Below are 17089 nucleotides of genomic sequence, written 5' to 3' on the forward strand. Positions count from 1 at the left end.
GGATTAGCAAGAAATATTGAGCAAAACCCTATGATTCTAAAGTTGTAAACCTTAGAAAGTTGAGTTCCCTCCTCCCAAAGCTTAGAGAGAGTTCTAAGGGAGGTGTGAGAGGGATACCTTGTAAAAGAGGGTTGTAAAAGGTTGTCTCCTAAACCTGTGAAAAGGAGAAGAGGGGTGTAAAAGGGTAGTTGGTCTTCACCCAATGAAAGAAGACCGATAGTCGATGCTGATGGCCTTGACGGAAGAGGAATCGGCAAAGTGGATGTAGGTCACGACGACCGAACCACTCTAAAATCTGGTTTACATTTCCTTTGAGCAATTTACTTGCTTACTGCTTTCAATACTTTTACGAACTCACTTTCAAGTCAAGCATATTTTCGAGATCGATTTTCAACGAGAAAATTTCAGAACCGATATGATTTTTACCGCTGTACTAATTCATCCTCCCTCTTAATGCCGACCCCATTTCTAACGGTCCCTCTTTCATCAAAGTAGGGACACGTTATTCTCAATAACATATATAGGAATTGTCCAATTATTATGTTTGACGATTCGTTAATTCTCAAGGGAAATCACTCTACCTATTCTTGCCAAGAAAATAAAATCATCTCATATTAGTTATATCTATATCGGGATGAAATAATATATTGAAACATATCAATTTATCTTTCAAACATCTTGTATAATATCAATTAGTCATCAAATAACTTGAACCATAGCTCAATCGATCCAATTTGACTCAATTTAACTATAACCTAACTAAACTAGTCTCTAATTCATATTTAATCAATTTATAGCTAGATTAGTATAATTTGAATTAGATTGAGTTCAATTCAAGTTAAACAAATTTGAAAAAGTCAAGTCAGTTTGAAATCACCGATCTAAATTAATCAAATTTGATTTAGTTTAATCAATATTTCAACCCAAATCAAATGAAGCAAGAGTAATGGGTTAGACTACTTAATACTAGGCTTGGTGGGATCAGCCCATGTACATTGGTTATTTGTATTGCACATGGCTATACATCAACTATACCAAGTTGAGCCAGCCCATAGCCCATAGATTGGTCATATGCACTAGGCATAATTGCTTATGTTAGGCTCGGTTGAGCTAGCATACAGCTTGGAGCTTGACCTATGGGTTGGCTCCAGCGTGCTAATTGATTTCAACCTGTTTCTAACTAATTCCCTCAATTCCAAATTATGACATAATAAAATTATAATCAAAATATTTATTCATTCGATTAAGCAGTTAAATATTACTCAATTCATAAGCATTAAAATTATAATCAAAAGATTTATTTAAAATATTTATTCATTAGCATTGAGTGGATTTACAAGCTCAAACTTCAAGAAAGATGTTTATCTAATAATTTTATTTAATATTTTTTTATCCTTCAACGGTGGATATATTATTCCACGACATTTCAGTTCTATCAACTAATACAAAATAAATTCTAGCAATCCTAGTGCTCATAGTAATCGTGAAAAAAAAAAAATTATTTAAAAAAAATATGTTGAATGAAATGCACAAGAGTATAACCCTCAAATCAACTGAAATTAGAATATATGTTAATGATTGGATATAGAGCCCAACAGATCATTTAATAATGAAAATTTGTTTGACACATCAATCATAGAAGCAATCGAAATGTCTATTGGGAATTGACTTAAGGTATTGCTTAATTTATGTCATTATGTATGTAAAACTAAGTAAGCAATGACAAAAAAAAAAAATCATACAATATTAAAAAAAATAATTAAAATATTAATAATATTTAAAAATATTTGACAAAAGCTAGTTTTGGAATGGAATCGGGAATCGATTGAGTTTCGGTTTCATATTTCATAGAACCAAAATTACGGATTTTGGAACAGGAACTACTAAGTCCAAAATCTAGGTTAAGCCTATCTAATAGGATCTTTCACTTATTTCTCTCTCTATTAGTTTCTTGGTTCTCTTATTTTCCTTTTAAAAACCAAGGTTCAAACCTATAAGATCCAACCCGTTCTGATACAAAGCTAAAAATTTTACAGATAGATGGTGGACATCAATAATTATAGAGATAATTGAATTTTATAGAGAAGAAAGAATAAATAAACTAAAAATTCTAATTATAGAGATAATTGAATTTTATAGAGAAGAAAGAATAAATAAACTAAAAACTCTGTATCCAAAGGATTTCATTACTTATATATTTATCGAGGGTATATGACAAAGACAAATCTTAATTAAGATTTTTACACCAGAATTTTACTTAATTATAAAATTTACGTTAATATTCAAACACGGGAGTGGAAAGGATAGTTTGCGCTAAAATGGGGAAGAAAAATGAGAATATCCTGTTCCAACATCAAATTGGAAATAATGGTTGCCGTTCTTATTCTCATTCCCTATTCCGTATTTGCTTAAACTCATTGCGAAATATACTTTGTAATTGTAATACGGAATAGTGAACTCTAAGAATCATATAAATGGAACATTGGCAGTATTCTTAGAGAAATGAAACATTCATGTTTTATTGCTTTTCGAGAGATGAACAAGAAGATGCTCCAAACGAGGAGGAAGAGAGAGAACTAACTACATGTAACACTTGTTTGGCACCAATATGGGACTAGTCCAACAAGTCAACGTTATTCAACATATGTAAATACTACAAGTCAAACACATATATGTGGTATCTTAGTTCGCAAACTTGGACTTTATGGCGGTGACAACCTTCTGATCCACCTGAAAAGCTTTGGCCAGCACATCGTCGGGAATCGCCGGCGTCGATCCGAACAGGGTAGTGGAGGCGATCACCACCCCCGGGAGCTGGCTGTCGAAGGTGGTGATGGCGAGCGCCTTCTTCGTTCCGACGTTGTATTGGAAGTGAATGAGGCCCTTGGGCACCACGAACATCTCGCCGGGATTCAAGACCTTGGAGAAGAACTGGTTGTTGGTGCTGACGAACCCCACCAGCAGTCGACCCTCGAGGAGGATGATGAGCTCGGTGGCTCTCGGGTGGCTGTGGGGCGGGTTGACGCCGCCGGGGGCGACATCGACACGGTTCATGGAGACGCCGAGGGTGTTGAGTCCCGCGAAGCTGAGGACGTTCGCAGGGGTCACGCTGGAACCGAAGATGTTGCTGGTGTTGCCCTCGTTGGACAGCCCGGCGAAGAAGAAGTCGTCGGACGTGACGTTGGAGGCAGGCTTGCACGGGAACCCATTGACGACCACGCCAGTAGCTCCGAAGTCGGCGACGCAGAAGTCCTGCAGAGGGTGAGGGTCGGCGCGGGTCGATGCAAGGAGGAGGGTGAAGGAGAGGAAGAGGACAAAGGACTGTGCAGCACACCGCAACTCCATTCTCAGATGGTGGTTTATGTTGATGGTGATGAGAGGAGGGTGATGCATGTATGGTTTGTATATATAGTAAGAATAGATTTGAAGGAGTCATTGTAACTTTTAGCTTGCTTGTCGCAACCAACCTCTTCTGAAATCGACAGAATAATCAGTCATATTGATAAGGTTAATGGAATAGTCATATGATTGATTCATTGCATAGAATAAGGAATGGGTCTCAATAATGGACTTTCAAGGCTGAACAAGAAGCTTAATCTAATGCGTATATTGCTACTATCAACCAAGTCATAGCTATCTTTCCTTGTTGTTGGGGTGTAACTTTACTATATTATTTCCTCTGTTGATTGTATACCATCACGCGTTTATATGTAATATAGTATACAATGTTCATAGTATTATCAGTTCCCCAGTGCAATTAAACTAGGAGTCTTAATCTGAAAACGATTATGATAAGTCCTATCCTATTAAGGACAGGACTTGTGTACACCCCAAGTCTGATATGTATAATAGCAGCAAGGGATTCTAATCAGGTTTGTTTTATTAAAATATTTCGAGTTCTTTTTTTTATGTTTGACTTTCTCTGTCTTTTTTTTATTTTAATTTTGTGATATACATGATATTTTTTATTAGTGATGTTAAGTAGAAGCATAGGCATCCCAATATGTTAAGTAGATCATTATTTGATATGTAGCATAAAGATGAAAACTTGTTTAGAAATCAATATTTATAAGAGAATTTGAAGGAGGTTCTTATACAGTCAAAGCCATGAAAGAAATGTTGGAGAGGAAGAAGTTCTATACACTTTCAAAATTAAAAATAATTATACAGATCCATAATTAAAAAATATATCAGAATATCAATGTAAGATTAACACGATTCAATATATTTATAGAAAAATAAAATCTAATGAGACCAATAAGTATGCATGGTGATTTAAAGTAATGATGATTTTTGGGTAATTTATAGTTTATTGAGCTTGATGATTTATATGATTTTTGTATTACTTTTCGATTATAAATAATGAAGTATGACCTTTGTATGAAAGCCTTGAACATGAAATCAATCACAAAATTTAGAACTAAAAGAACTTGAGCTATCTTTAATCTTCTTGAAATCTATGTACGTTGCTTTCATTGAATTTTTTGAAAAGTGATTTTGATGATGATTTTGGATTCCTTTTCGTATGATTCATTTTAATAATGAGATTATCTATCCAATCGAGTCATTTATCGATGTCGTGACTTGAGATGTATTTTATATAAAATATTTTTTCTTGATTCACGTATGATTTACTTGTCTAAGAGAAGATTTATCTAAATGAATCTAGATTCTTGACATTAATAATTTAAGATTTATTTGAATCAGGATATCTTATTTGATCTCCTATGATTTTAGTTGTTATTTACTAAAAAAGAGATTTGTCAAGATAAATCATTCACGAATTAATTTTTCATATTAACATCCTTTATGTCATGATTTTTATATGACTTCTTTGTAATTATGATTTGTATATCTCATAATATAATTGAATCATTAATGTAAAAAAAGGAGAGATTAATGAATCTATCTATGTCTTTTTTATGAATCTCTTGAAAATGATTTTAATTTGATGATTTGAATTTGATTGAGCTTTATCTTGATTTTTTGAGATTTATAACTTGAGATTTCTTATGCATGAATCAAGATATTATATCATTTAATCTCCTATGTTTCTTTTTTCTATTTATAAAAGAAGAGATTTGTTGAAATAAATCATGTCTTGTGGTTCATGATTTGATATTAATATATTTCATGTCATGATTTATTATTGATATTCCTTTGTATTCATAAATTGTATATCTCATCACCAAATTAATTTTTTTTTATGATGACTTGAACATTTACACCATTATGTTCTTCCCTTCTTCTTTCTTGTTTACAATGACAAAAGGGGGAAAGAAAATATCTAGCATATCAAGATAACTAAATTTGTTATCTTGAATGATAAACTTAGACATGTTAGATCTCTCAAATGTATAAATTCTTCTTCTACATTTTTTGGATTATGATCTTGATTTCTCGATTTTTAGACTTGAATCTTCTTTTTGAATCAAGATCGTTTCCCTATCATTCCTTTTATATACAAAAGAAGAGATGTCAAAAATCATGATTTGATCTTTTATTTTTGATGATTGGAATAATGATTGGAATATTGATGTAAATTTGTTATTTATTTTTGTCATGTTTTGAAAATTATTGTAAAAGAAAAAAGAATTACAAAATTGTATTCTTTCCTTCTTTTTGACAATGACAAAGGGGGCAATAAAATATGCTAGCTTACATGATGATATATGCAAGAAGCTAAAACTTATTAGTTTGCATATCGTAAAGAGAGCAAAACTTGCTAGCTTGCTCATCTCAAAAGAGAAGTAAGAAGTGCTATTTTGCAAATCTCAAGAGAAGCAATATTGCTAAGCTACACATTTCAAAAAGATACAAAAACATACTATCTTGTACATTTCAAAAATTACTAGCTCAAGATAAAAAAATTGGAAACTTGCCTATTGCAAAAAGAAGAGAAACTCACTAGCTTGAATGTTTTAAAGTGATGAAAATTTTGCTAAATAGCTAAGCCTTCATGTCTCTAAAACTTGATAGTTGCACTTCTCCTTTTTGTTGATGATAAAGGGAGAGAAGATATGATGATATGAGAATCATACATGGTAGGATGTAATATACTTTGATATTTTTGATGTCATGATGATTTGAAATATTTATTATGTTGCATGCAATATTATGATTGGTTTTTCAATATTCATGAAGCATGCAATGATCAAATATTCATGATTAAATTTGCTTTGACTTGAATTTAACTTGAATTCAAGGTTGTATCAATACGGCATATCGATAGGGGGAATTTAGTTTAAACTCCGTCATCAATTGGTTATCATCATAAAAAAGGGGGAGATTGTTGAATCTCATATTTTGATGATAAAATTAATTGATGTATTTGTTATCTAGTGTGCATTTAAGAGACGCAGAAAGCTTCAATCAAGGAGAGATAATTAAATGCAGGAAGAATCATGTTGGGCCGGAATAGAATATGTCAGAAGATTGAATGTCGAGTCGGAGGATCGATCGACGTATCGATAGAAGGCTTTGGGCCAAGAAGAGTAAAAATTACGCTAAGGAAATTAAAGTTGCAGAGATCAACTAGCCGATTATACAATAAGTGTAAGAGAGGATGATGCACTAAAGAATCAGATGAGACGTCGATGAATCAATGACATACTGGACAATATTTGATTAGTTTTGTAATAATTGTCTAGATCAAAGTAGGTTTTAGGTGTAATTGGGTTGAAATTGAGCCAACACAATTAGGGGCTAATTGGGCCCAAGTTTGGGTTATGTTGGGCTAAGTAAAAGGCCCAAATAATGACCCAATAGGTGAAACTGTCGTGGCACAATCTCCAAGACTATGTCAGGTAGTGGTATCGTCAGTTTGGGTGGTGGTATTGCCTAGACATAGTATTTGAGAGACTGTCAAGCGGTGGTACCGCCAGGTTGGGTGGTGGTACCGTCTAGTGTAAGTTTTGCAGGCGGTGGTACCGCTAGTACCCCGAAAACTAAGGATGAGGCTCTTTTAGGCTCCAAGTTTAAATCCACTTGAGGCCTATAAATACCCCCCTCATCCCTGGTTAACATACATAAGCACAGAGAACTTAAAAGTGAGAAAATGCTATAGCAATCACTTAAGAAATCCCCTCCTCTAGTCCTAAAGTTTAGAATTCTATTTAGGGAGGAGTGAGTGCTTTTAAAAGGTTGTCTCCTAAACCTGTGAAGAGGAGAAGATAGGTGTAAAAGAATAGTTGATCTTCGCCCATTGAAAAAAGATCGTTAGTAGATGCCGATGGCCTCAACGGAAGAGAAATCAGGAGTGGATGTAGGTCACGACGACCGAACAATTATAAAATTTGGTTTACATTTTTGCTTTGCTATTTATATTTATTAAAAATTATTATAATTCCTCATTACTTTAACTACACACTCTTTCAAATGTGTTTCACACTCTTACAAATGTGTTTCAAGTTAACATCTTTTCCAAAATCAGTTTTAATCGAATGAAAGATTTTTGAACTGACATAATTTTATCCGCTGCACTAATTCACTCCCCCTCTTAGTGCCGACTCGATCCTAACAAATCATGTATAAGATTTTAATATCATCATCATACTTCTCCCCTTTTGTCATCAATAAAAAGGAGAAGTGCATCTAGTCAGTTTTTGAGATATGTAAGTTTTACAACATATAAGCTAGCAAATTTTTCATCACTTTACAACAAGCATAATCACCAAATCATCGTTAATTTTAAAGATTTACAAGATTGTAAATTTTACAAGTTTATACTTTTGTTTCTTAAGATAGGTAAGGTAGTACTTTTGCTTATCTTGATTACAAGCTAGCAATTCTCAGTGATGTTCAAGATAACAAGTTCTTTCTTATCTTTTGAGAAGTGCAAGCTAGCAATTTTGCTTCCTAGCAAGTTTTTTTTTTTATTGTAATTTGTAAGCTAGCAAATTTAGCAAGTTTTACATCGTTTTAGAACATGCAAGTGAACAAATTTTACTTCCCCTTTGTCACTATCAAATAGCAGGGAAGAATACAATGTTGTAATTTTTTTCCTTTTATATCAATTTCCAAATCTTGACAAAGATAAAGTATCATTTTTAATTCAATATATTTGTGCATCATTATAGTTTCAAATTAAAACATGCACAATTTCAAAACCTTATATTTCATCTTTACTTCATGCGTAATACCAAAAATAAATCAATCATCACTATGAGCATATCATACATAAAACTCAAGTACATCATTTTTGGTATAACATTCATGATGCTAAAACATTAAAATTTTTAAGCATTTATATTTTATGCATTAAATCAATATTTTGATCATAATACCAAACATTCATCATTTCTCCTACTAAAGCATTCATGATACCAAACATTAAATTAACATTTTTAAGCATTTATCACTTCATGATTTTTAGTACCAAACATTCATCATTTATTTTCTCCCACTTTGTCATAGGCAAAAAGGAGAATCATTCAACAATGGAAGTGTTTGAAAGCATGTCAAGTAAGTTTTACACCAATTTATCCAAGCTAGCTTTTCTTGAGATATGCACGCTAGCAATTCTTTCTCCCCTTTTATCATAGGCAAAAAGAGGAGAATAACACAAAGGTATAAATATTCGAAGTCATCACATGGAAGATATCAAAAAAAATTTGGTGATGAGATATACCTCATGAATACAAGGAATTATACAAAGAAAAATCATATCATGTAAGATGAGATCATATGAATACTAAAAGATATATTTTAATTTGATAAATCTCCTCTTAAATAATCAAAAGAAAATCTTAGGAGATCAAATAGTAAAAGATCTTCAAAAGAAATTTAAAGTCATGAATTTTGAAAAAGATATTCTCTTTAGTAAACAACAAAAGAATTGTAAGAGAATAAATAATAAATGATCTCGATTCATACATAAGAATTCTCAAGATTCATATAGAAAATATCCTCTTAAGAAAATACCAAGAGGAATCATAAGAGGACAATTAAAAAAAAATCTCGATTCATAATAAATCTCAGTTTATAGATATCAAGTGAAAGAATTAAGATTCATTTGGATGAATCTCTTCTTTAGCGAAAGTTGGATGAATCTCTTCTTTAGTGAAAGAAAAAATCTTGATTCATAGAAAACTTTCAAGTTGTAGTCAAAAAAGCAATTTAGATAATTTTTCTCTTTCGTAAATGTAGCAAATGTAGTTTTTTTCTTTAGCAAATTTAGATAGATATCAAGTTGTAGTCAAAAGAATCAACAACAAAACAATTTTGTTGTTGCAAAAAGAGACATAAGAGATCAAATGAGAGATCTTGATTAATATAAGAAAAATCCCAAGTTATAATTTCGAGAAATCAAAATCATGATATAGATAAAATTCATTCAAATTCATAATCATCAAAATCATTTTCATAATTCAAGAGATTCAAAATATAAATAGATTCATCACTAAGGATCTCTAAGACGAAAACACGATTAGATAGAGATTTTTTCAAAAAACATGCATTCTTGTCTTTTTGTTTCAATTTAAGTGATTTGATTTCCTACAAGTGTGCCTTTGTCTTTTATGACAAATAAAAATATATATTATTGTTTAAAACCAAAAGACAAAGATAAGATTCATCACAAAAATCACCAAGACTTCAAATTATCATGCATAATTAAATTATTAAGCATGGTACTAAAACTTTCAACATTTTTATTATGTCTTACATCATTATGCATCATTAAATCATCAAACATGATTTCATTAAACATAAAGCATTTTTAATCAAATACAAAATCATTTTGTTTGTAATGCATTTTTCATTTTAAATGAATCTAACTTTTCATGCTTAGTGCTAGGAGTTAACATGCAATTTTCATGCTCAAATTTTTATTTTTATATATATTATTTTTTTTAAACTAATTTAAAAGTAACACATGAAATACATCAAGTTATTTCAAAATAAGGTAAATACATTTCGGGTGAGTTACATACCTCATTGTTAAAGGCCACATCGTCTTTGTTGATTTGCTCCTCATCTTTAGATGCGCTCAATTCGTCCTTGAGTACTTCCTTCTTTTTTGGTAATTTCTTCTTCAGTTTTATATATTCATCTTTGGAGTGCCCTGGTTTCTTGCGTTCATAGCAAGTAGTTGTGTTCTTTTTAAGTTTGTTTTTATTCTTTGATTCTTGTTTCATGAACTTTTTAAGCTTTATTGTTAAGAGTTCAAAGTCATCATCTCTTGAGCTTTCGCTCGAGTGGTCTTCCTGAGTTCTAAGTGTCAAATCTTTCCTGTTCTTTGGAAGGTTATTCTCAAGTTCATCATATTCATCATATGCCTTGTACGTCATTTCGTATATCATTAATGAACTAATAAGTTCTTCTAGTAAAAAAATATTTAGGTTTTTTTATTCTTGTATTGCCGTTATTTTCGAATCCAAATTTTTAGAAAGAGATTGTAAAACTTTATTAACAAGTTCAAAATTTGAAAAATATTTGTCAAGAACTTTTAAATCATTGATGACATTCGTAAAATGGGTGTACATGTCTCGAATGATTTTGCTTGGTTTCATATAAGACAATGCAAAATTATGCATCAAAAGATTTATCTTAGAATCTTTAACTCTACTAGTGCTTTTGTGTGTGATTTCAAGAGTGTGCCAAATATCGTGCCAAGTTTGACAAATAAAAACCCGATGAAATTCATTTTTATCTAAAGCACAAAACAAAGCATTCAGAGCTTTGACATTCACAAGTTTACGTGACAACTTTTAAGTTCTAAACTTTTACACCCCTCTTCTCTTTACAGGTTTAGGATATAATCTTTTACAAGCAATCACTCCTCCTTAAACAGAATTCTAAACTTTAGAACTAGAGGAGGGTATTTCTCAAGTGATTGCTGCACCGTTTTCCCACTTTTAAGTTCTTTGTGCTTGTGTATTCTGAGCAAGGATGAGAGGGGTATTTATAGACCCTAAATGAATTCAAATATGGAGCCTAAAAGAGTCTCATCTCTGGTTTTTTAGGTACTAGCCATACCACTGCCTATGCTAGGCGGTACCATCGCTTGCAGCACTAACACTGGGTGGTACCACTACCCAATCTTGCGATACCACCACTTAACATAGTCTCGGAGACTGTGTTTGGGCGGTATCACCGCTTGACACAGTCTCTAAGATTATATCTGGGCAATACCATTGCCTAACATAGTCTCGGAGACAGTGACACTAATAGTTCCACCTATTCGGTCACTTATTTAGACCTTTCACTTGACCCAACATAGCTCAAACTTGGGTCCATTTGGTCCCTAATTGAATTGGCCCAATTCCAACCCAATTACACCTAAAACCTATTTCGATTTAGACAATTATTACAAAGCTAAATCAAATATTGTTTGGCATATCATTGGTCCATCGACGCCTCATCCGATTCTTCGACGCATCATCCTCGTGACCTATTGTCCAATCAGCCAGTTGACTTTCGCAACTCCGAATTTCTTGGTGCAATTTTTACTCTTCTTGGCCTGATGCCCGAACCCATGACCTGAAGCCTTCTACCGATATGTTGACCAATCATTCGGCTCGACGTTCAATCTTTTGACATGTTCCTCTCCGGCCCAACATGATTCTTCCTGCTTTAATTGTCTCTCCCTGATCGAAGCTTCCCGCGTCACTCAAAATACAGATCAGATAAAAAATACTATCAATTGGTTTAATCATCAAAATCCGAGATTCAATAACTTCTAAGATATTGATTATTATATTCTAAAATCTTTAAAAAAATTTAAAATTTTATTTATGAATGAAAATGAAATAATGTAAGTTTCATTTTCAAAATTTATGGTGATAATCAGTTGGATAAAAAAATATTAAAAAATAATAAATGTTTTAGATAAATATGATGATGTAGTTGTTACCTTTAAAGAATCAAAACAACTATCTCTAAGGAGAGAGAAAAAACAATGATATAGAAAAACTAAATAGACAATTTTATCGACCAATGACAAGATCATGGTCGCGGCTAGAGTCATGATGGTAGTCATGATTCATGAGATAATCAAACATTGAGGCTCAAAGAAACATTAAGGATAACAATAAAATTTATTATAAGAAAAATATTTAGTAATATTATTGTAAAAGGTTGATGATGAAAAGAAAAATAAGAAAATTTATTGTCTATTAATGATGTGTGGTCATAGAGAAATTTAGTAGCCATGTGTTAGGAAATGACACTTCAAAACTTCGGACAAATCTATAAAAAATCTTGTAAAGATGAGAGATGATTTTATAAAAGAAGTTCATGTTGGAAGTACAATTGAAGTAGATATTAGATACCAAAATAATATAATTGATAATGTTTATTATGTTCTTAGCGTGAATTTCAATTCACCCCGTGTTGGTTGATTTTTTAATAATAGATACTCTTATTTATAAAAAAAATAAAAATACTAGTTTGTGAAGATAGAAGTAAAAAAAAATTACTTTCTCACATTAAAAAAAAAGTGTTTTCTATCAATATTACTTTAAAAGTTGGTTTCAGTATTATATATTTGATTAGGGATGTTAAATCGAATTGAATTGGAATCAAATTAGAATTGAACCAATCCAGAGTTAGTTTAGTCTAAATCGGTTCATTAATAGTTTAATTTTGAAGGTTAATTTTAGTTTAATAGTATTATTTTTAATTTGATTAATCAATTCAGATTAAACAAAATCGATTTTAGTTTTTCAAAAATATCAACCCTGTCAAGTTCACTGTTTTTAAGTCATAAAGAAGCTATTAGTTTAAAGTTGATTTAAAATTAAAAATCAAATGATTTAGTTGAGAGATACAGAGGAAGGCTCCAAAGGAATATAACTTTTGCTGAAATTACAAGATCTGATATCATTGGATTTATAACTAATTTATGCAAAATCAACTTCCTTTAATGGTTATTCAAGTAAAGAAGTCATTTAGGGGTTATGAAATAAAACATGAGGAAAGGGTTTATCGATTCAAGAAAGTTGGACTTAAGCAAAATGCTACATCATGAATTATGCACACATTATTTAGAATAGTCTTAACAAAACACAAAATGCTTTATGTTGAAATAAACGGTACGCTGATTTTGATAGTTTGTTTGTCAATTGATGATGGAAATAGCCAACAACTGATAAATGAATTTAAAAAGATTTTTATTTTTATAATGATTTTGCTTAATACTAATGAACTTTTATTTTTTGGTCGGTCTGATGGTGATTAAATGTTATGTTGAAGATTAAAAGAAAATTCACATAACATGCTTTTCTTTCAACATTTGTAAGGAACATTTTTTTGTCATTAGAGATATTTTAACAATATCTGTGTGATTAGATAAATTCTTACTTTGTAGAGAAACAATTTGAAATTTAAAATATTAACATTAAGATAATGTTAAACTCTTCTTTAATTAATCTAGAAGTCCTAACCATATAAGATTATGGTAAGTCCCTAATCTATTCAAGAGTTAGAGGGCTGGTGGCCTATAAATAGGGAAATAATCTTCTCACACGAGTACACCAAGTCAGATCAAGAGAGCAACAGTAAAGAGAGACTGTAGAGTAGTCAGATTTATTTTGTTAAAATATTTTATTTTTCTGAGTTACTCTGATTCTTTTTGTGAGTACTTGTCTTCCTATCTCATCTTCTTTTTGTCTTGATTTTCAACACATTATTCATTATTAATGAAAGTTTGGGGTGGGTCATTTTTTACTTGTGAGTTCTATGAGCATAGGAGATTCGGGTCTCCTTTTGTTGTATTCATCCAATAAGATCTTATCAGATCAACATAAACTAATTTTAATGAACTTCCTTTGTTATTTTCTTTGTCTTTGGGGTCATAAACCCCAAAGATAAACCAATTTTAATGACCCCAATGTTTCGGGGTCAGCCAAGATTGCAATATTAGCAAAATTGACTGATCTTGTTTTGTTTGAATTGGTCGGCATAACATTGAACGGATGAAATGATGTCAAACTTGTCCTCAAGGTAGAACCTAAAAGTGGGAGAAGACTTTTGATGCTGAAGAAGAATAATAATGTTGGTAATAAAATAAAAACTCAAAAATAGTGAACATAAATTTTTAGGTGATCGGGATCTCGCGTCTGTATCCATGGCTAACATTCAAAAGACTCTCTTAAGTTCAACTAAAATAAGCATAAAATCTCTTACAGATGTTTGACAGCAACTTTTAAAATTGGGAGAGAAAGATTTTGTACTAAAAAAGAATAAAAATTAGTTATAAAATAAAAAATAATAAACATAAAATTTGGGAGATTGATGTAACACTCAAAACTACTTTCTCCTGACTTAAAACCCAAGCATAATATCTTTCACAAAAACCTTGAAGAAAGATCTTTTGCTATCCAATCTCTCTACATTTCCCAGAGAATGTCGTGGAAACATATAAAGTGCATTTCTTCAATACTATCACAAACGTTGGTTTCTTTTCCTCCAAGTAAGCTAGTTTTCTTAAAAGCTTGAGCTAATAATATGAAGTATTCAAACAAGAATTTTCGTCACAGATATCATAAGCAAAGCAGTCCATTCAATCATCGACCGTGATGTCTATTGATCCCATGCATGACGTTCATAATGCAGTCCATTCAAATCTCCCAACATGACCGACAACGATCATGACGTATTGGAAAGAAAATAGTTGACACTAAATTTAGATTATTACAGCAATGAAAACCAAACTTCGATCCAACTTGCTGAAGTTGCCTTGCATTTATGAAAGCGCACATGGTACTAAGAATCATAAAAGAACATAGTTGACACTATATCTGAACTTTCTCGTGTTTTACTTATGTGTGTTCTTTGGATTCTGGCAAGAGCAAGAAAGCTGGTCACGAAAACCATAAAGTAATTTGCTGTCTGGTACTATTGGACAAAGTTGACGCTCCAAATGTATATCTAGGATGTCTTTAGCTTCTCTCTTAAAACATTCGGTGAGATAGCTTTTTGTAGAGCGACAAAAGAGGTTCTAAAGTTCAGTGGGAATACTGTTCAACGTAATGATATATTAGCACCAAAGTAGATCAGGTTTTAGGGATGGCAGTACCCACAAATTTCACTCCATGCCCTAAATGAACTTGATTAGCTATCTAAAGAGTCAAATCGAAGACTTCAACTCAAGACTGGCTATCTTTATCGTAACCAATTACTGCAGAAATTATTTGGATATATAGCTATTCAATCAGTTTACATCTGCTACACTGCTACTCATTTCCGAATGGTGGTTGGTATCTTTACTGCCTCATCATTCCAAAGAATATGCCCACGAACATGAAACGAAAACCTGGAGTGAACGAACGAAACACCATCAGAAAGAATGCACATTCATCAATAATTAGAACTAACAATGTAGAGTATAATCGTACAAAACGAGATACATTCCGTTTGTCCTGTCATGTGGCAAATGAATAAATGATTCTTAATTCCAAGGTGAAAAGAATGGTACAGGCTGGAGCTTGGGACTTGTATGATTGAAAGCAATACATACATACAGACCCAAAACTCCAAAAAGTCATATGATTTGCTAAGCATGAACCACCATTACCTAAGACAAACATGGAAATGTAACAGGGCAAAGAAAACACACAAACAAATGAACCGCTGCTTATCATACAAGGACCTGCCTACGAGGGAACCTGCGCACACTAGGAACTTCCATGGGATCTAACTGATGACATGGACTGCGCTGAGATAGATGCAGTTGGGCTGTCAGATTCTCTCTCTCTCTGTTGCCAAATCTTGCTTTCCCGCTTATCCTTCTAATGGTCTCTTGAGCAACATCAAAGAACCAAGCATCACTCGGGAGAACACTGCATGAAGCACAGATGCTAGTTTGAAATATCCTCAATCTCATAAGGAGAAATAGGGAACCGACGCCAACTCTCTGAAATAATATATTCAGTAGGACTGAAAGAGGTTAATACCACAACAAACGGACATACACCAATTAGTATGGTGAATATGTCTAAATCTAAGTTGCAGAAGCATGTCATTCTTTTCGAGGCACAAAATCTTTAAGAGATTAAAATGAAGAATCATTTAGTGAATTTAGACATTAGCCTTCGAAACTGTTGGAAAAAGATTAGATATAGAGTGTTGAATCTGCGAAGATGATAAATAACATAACTTTTTTCTTTATATAAATCAAACAAGATATAATTTAACATAAAATATAGTACAAATAATTTGACAGTGCAAACAAATTATACTAGTAATAAAATACTAAGCAAATCATAAGATAAGATTTACATCAAAAAACCCTTTAACATGAACGGAAAAAAATCACTGGTAAATCAGATTATACTTTCATTATAAAATAATGAGATTGCAAAGTTCAAGCTCTCTAAACTGGCTAGAGGATATCAAACATCGTATGAAATTCAAGAAAAAAATTTAAATAGAAGAAGAAATCTCAAAGATCTACACCGAATGATGTATAGATTAGTATACTAGAAAATCATAACAATTAGAACCAATCTCAATAACCAATCATCCAATTTTTCTTCTCCCCATATGAAAGCTTCTGGTCACCTTATAGATTTTTCTCATCTAATTCATATAAGATTAAGGTTAGGGTTTTTAATTAACCATCGTAGGTCCCACCATTTAAGTCATGAGCGGGACTACCTAACAAATATCTCTCTCACGCCCATGTGGGGAGAGCTTTCGTCCCAAATATATCTTTGCAAACAATTATTTTTTCTAAGGGTAATAATTTAGTCATCATATTTGATTAATTTTTATTAGTATCGATTTTCTCAAGATGTGATAATTTAATCTCCAGTATATGTTGAATCCAATGATATTTGACAATAATATGCTTAGTTCTAGAATGAAAAGTTAGATTTTTATTAAGATGAATAGTACTTTGATTACCACAATATAAAATAAATTTCTCTTACTTTAGTCCCAACTCTTCTAGGTTTTTTTTATCCATAAGAGTTATTTACAAACTTTTGTTACAGCTATATACTTAGCTTTAGTGAAAGACAAAGCAATATATTTTTATAGTTTTGGCTGTCAAGACATTGCTCCCCCTGAAAATGACATCAAGTAACCAGAGGCAAACTTTATAGAATTAATATCACCAACTATGTCTTCATTTGTGTAACCAACT

General features: G+C 31.9%; 1 protein-coding gene across 1 annotated transcript; it reads right to left on the reverse strand.

The window, feature by feature from the left end:
- Nucleotides 1–2491: 2491 nt before the first annotated feature.
- On the reverse strand, nt 2492–3385 carry LOC135609069 (germin-like protein 3-8). Its single transcript, XM_065102157.1, has one exon. It carries the CDS (start codon nt 3343–3345, stop codon nt 2683–2685), a length of 663 nt encoding a protein of 220 aa, XP_064958229.1. The 5' UTR covers nt 3346–3385; the 3' UTR covers nt 2492–2682.
- Between the last annotated feature and the right edge of the window lie 13704 nt (nt 3386–17089).

Source organism: Musa acuminata, chromosome BXJ2-4 (assembly GCF_036884655.1).
Source record: "Musa acuminata AAA Group cultivar baxijiao chromosome BXJ2-4, Cavendish_Baxijiao_AAA, whole genome shotgun sequence".
Classification (NCBI taxonomy): Eukaryota; Viridiplantae; Streptophyta; class Magnoliopsida; order Zingiberales; family Musaceae; genus Musa; species Musa acuminata.

Excerpts from the sequence above, each read along its gene's own strand:
- LOC135609069 (XM_065102157.1), bottom strand. The coding sequence starts at position 3,345 with ATGGAGTTGCGGTGTGCTGCACAGTCCTTTGTCCTCTTCCTCTCCTTC.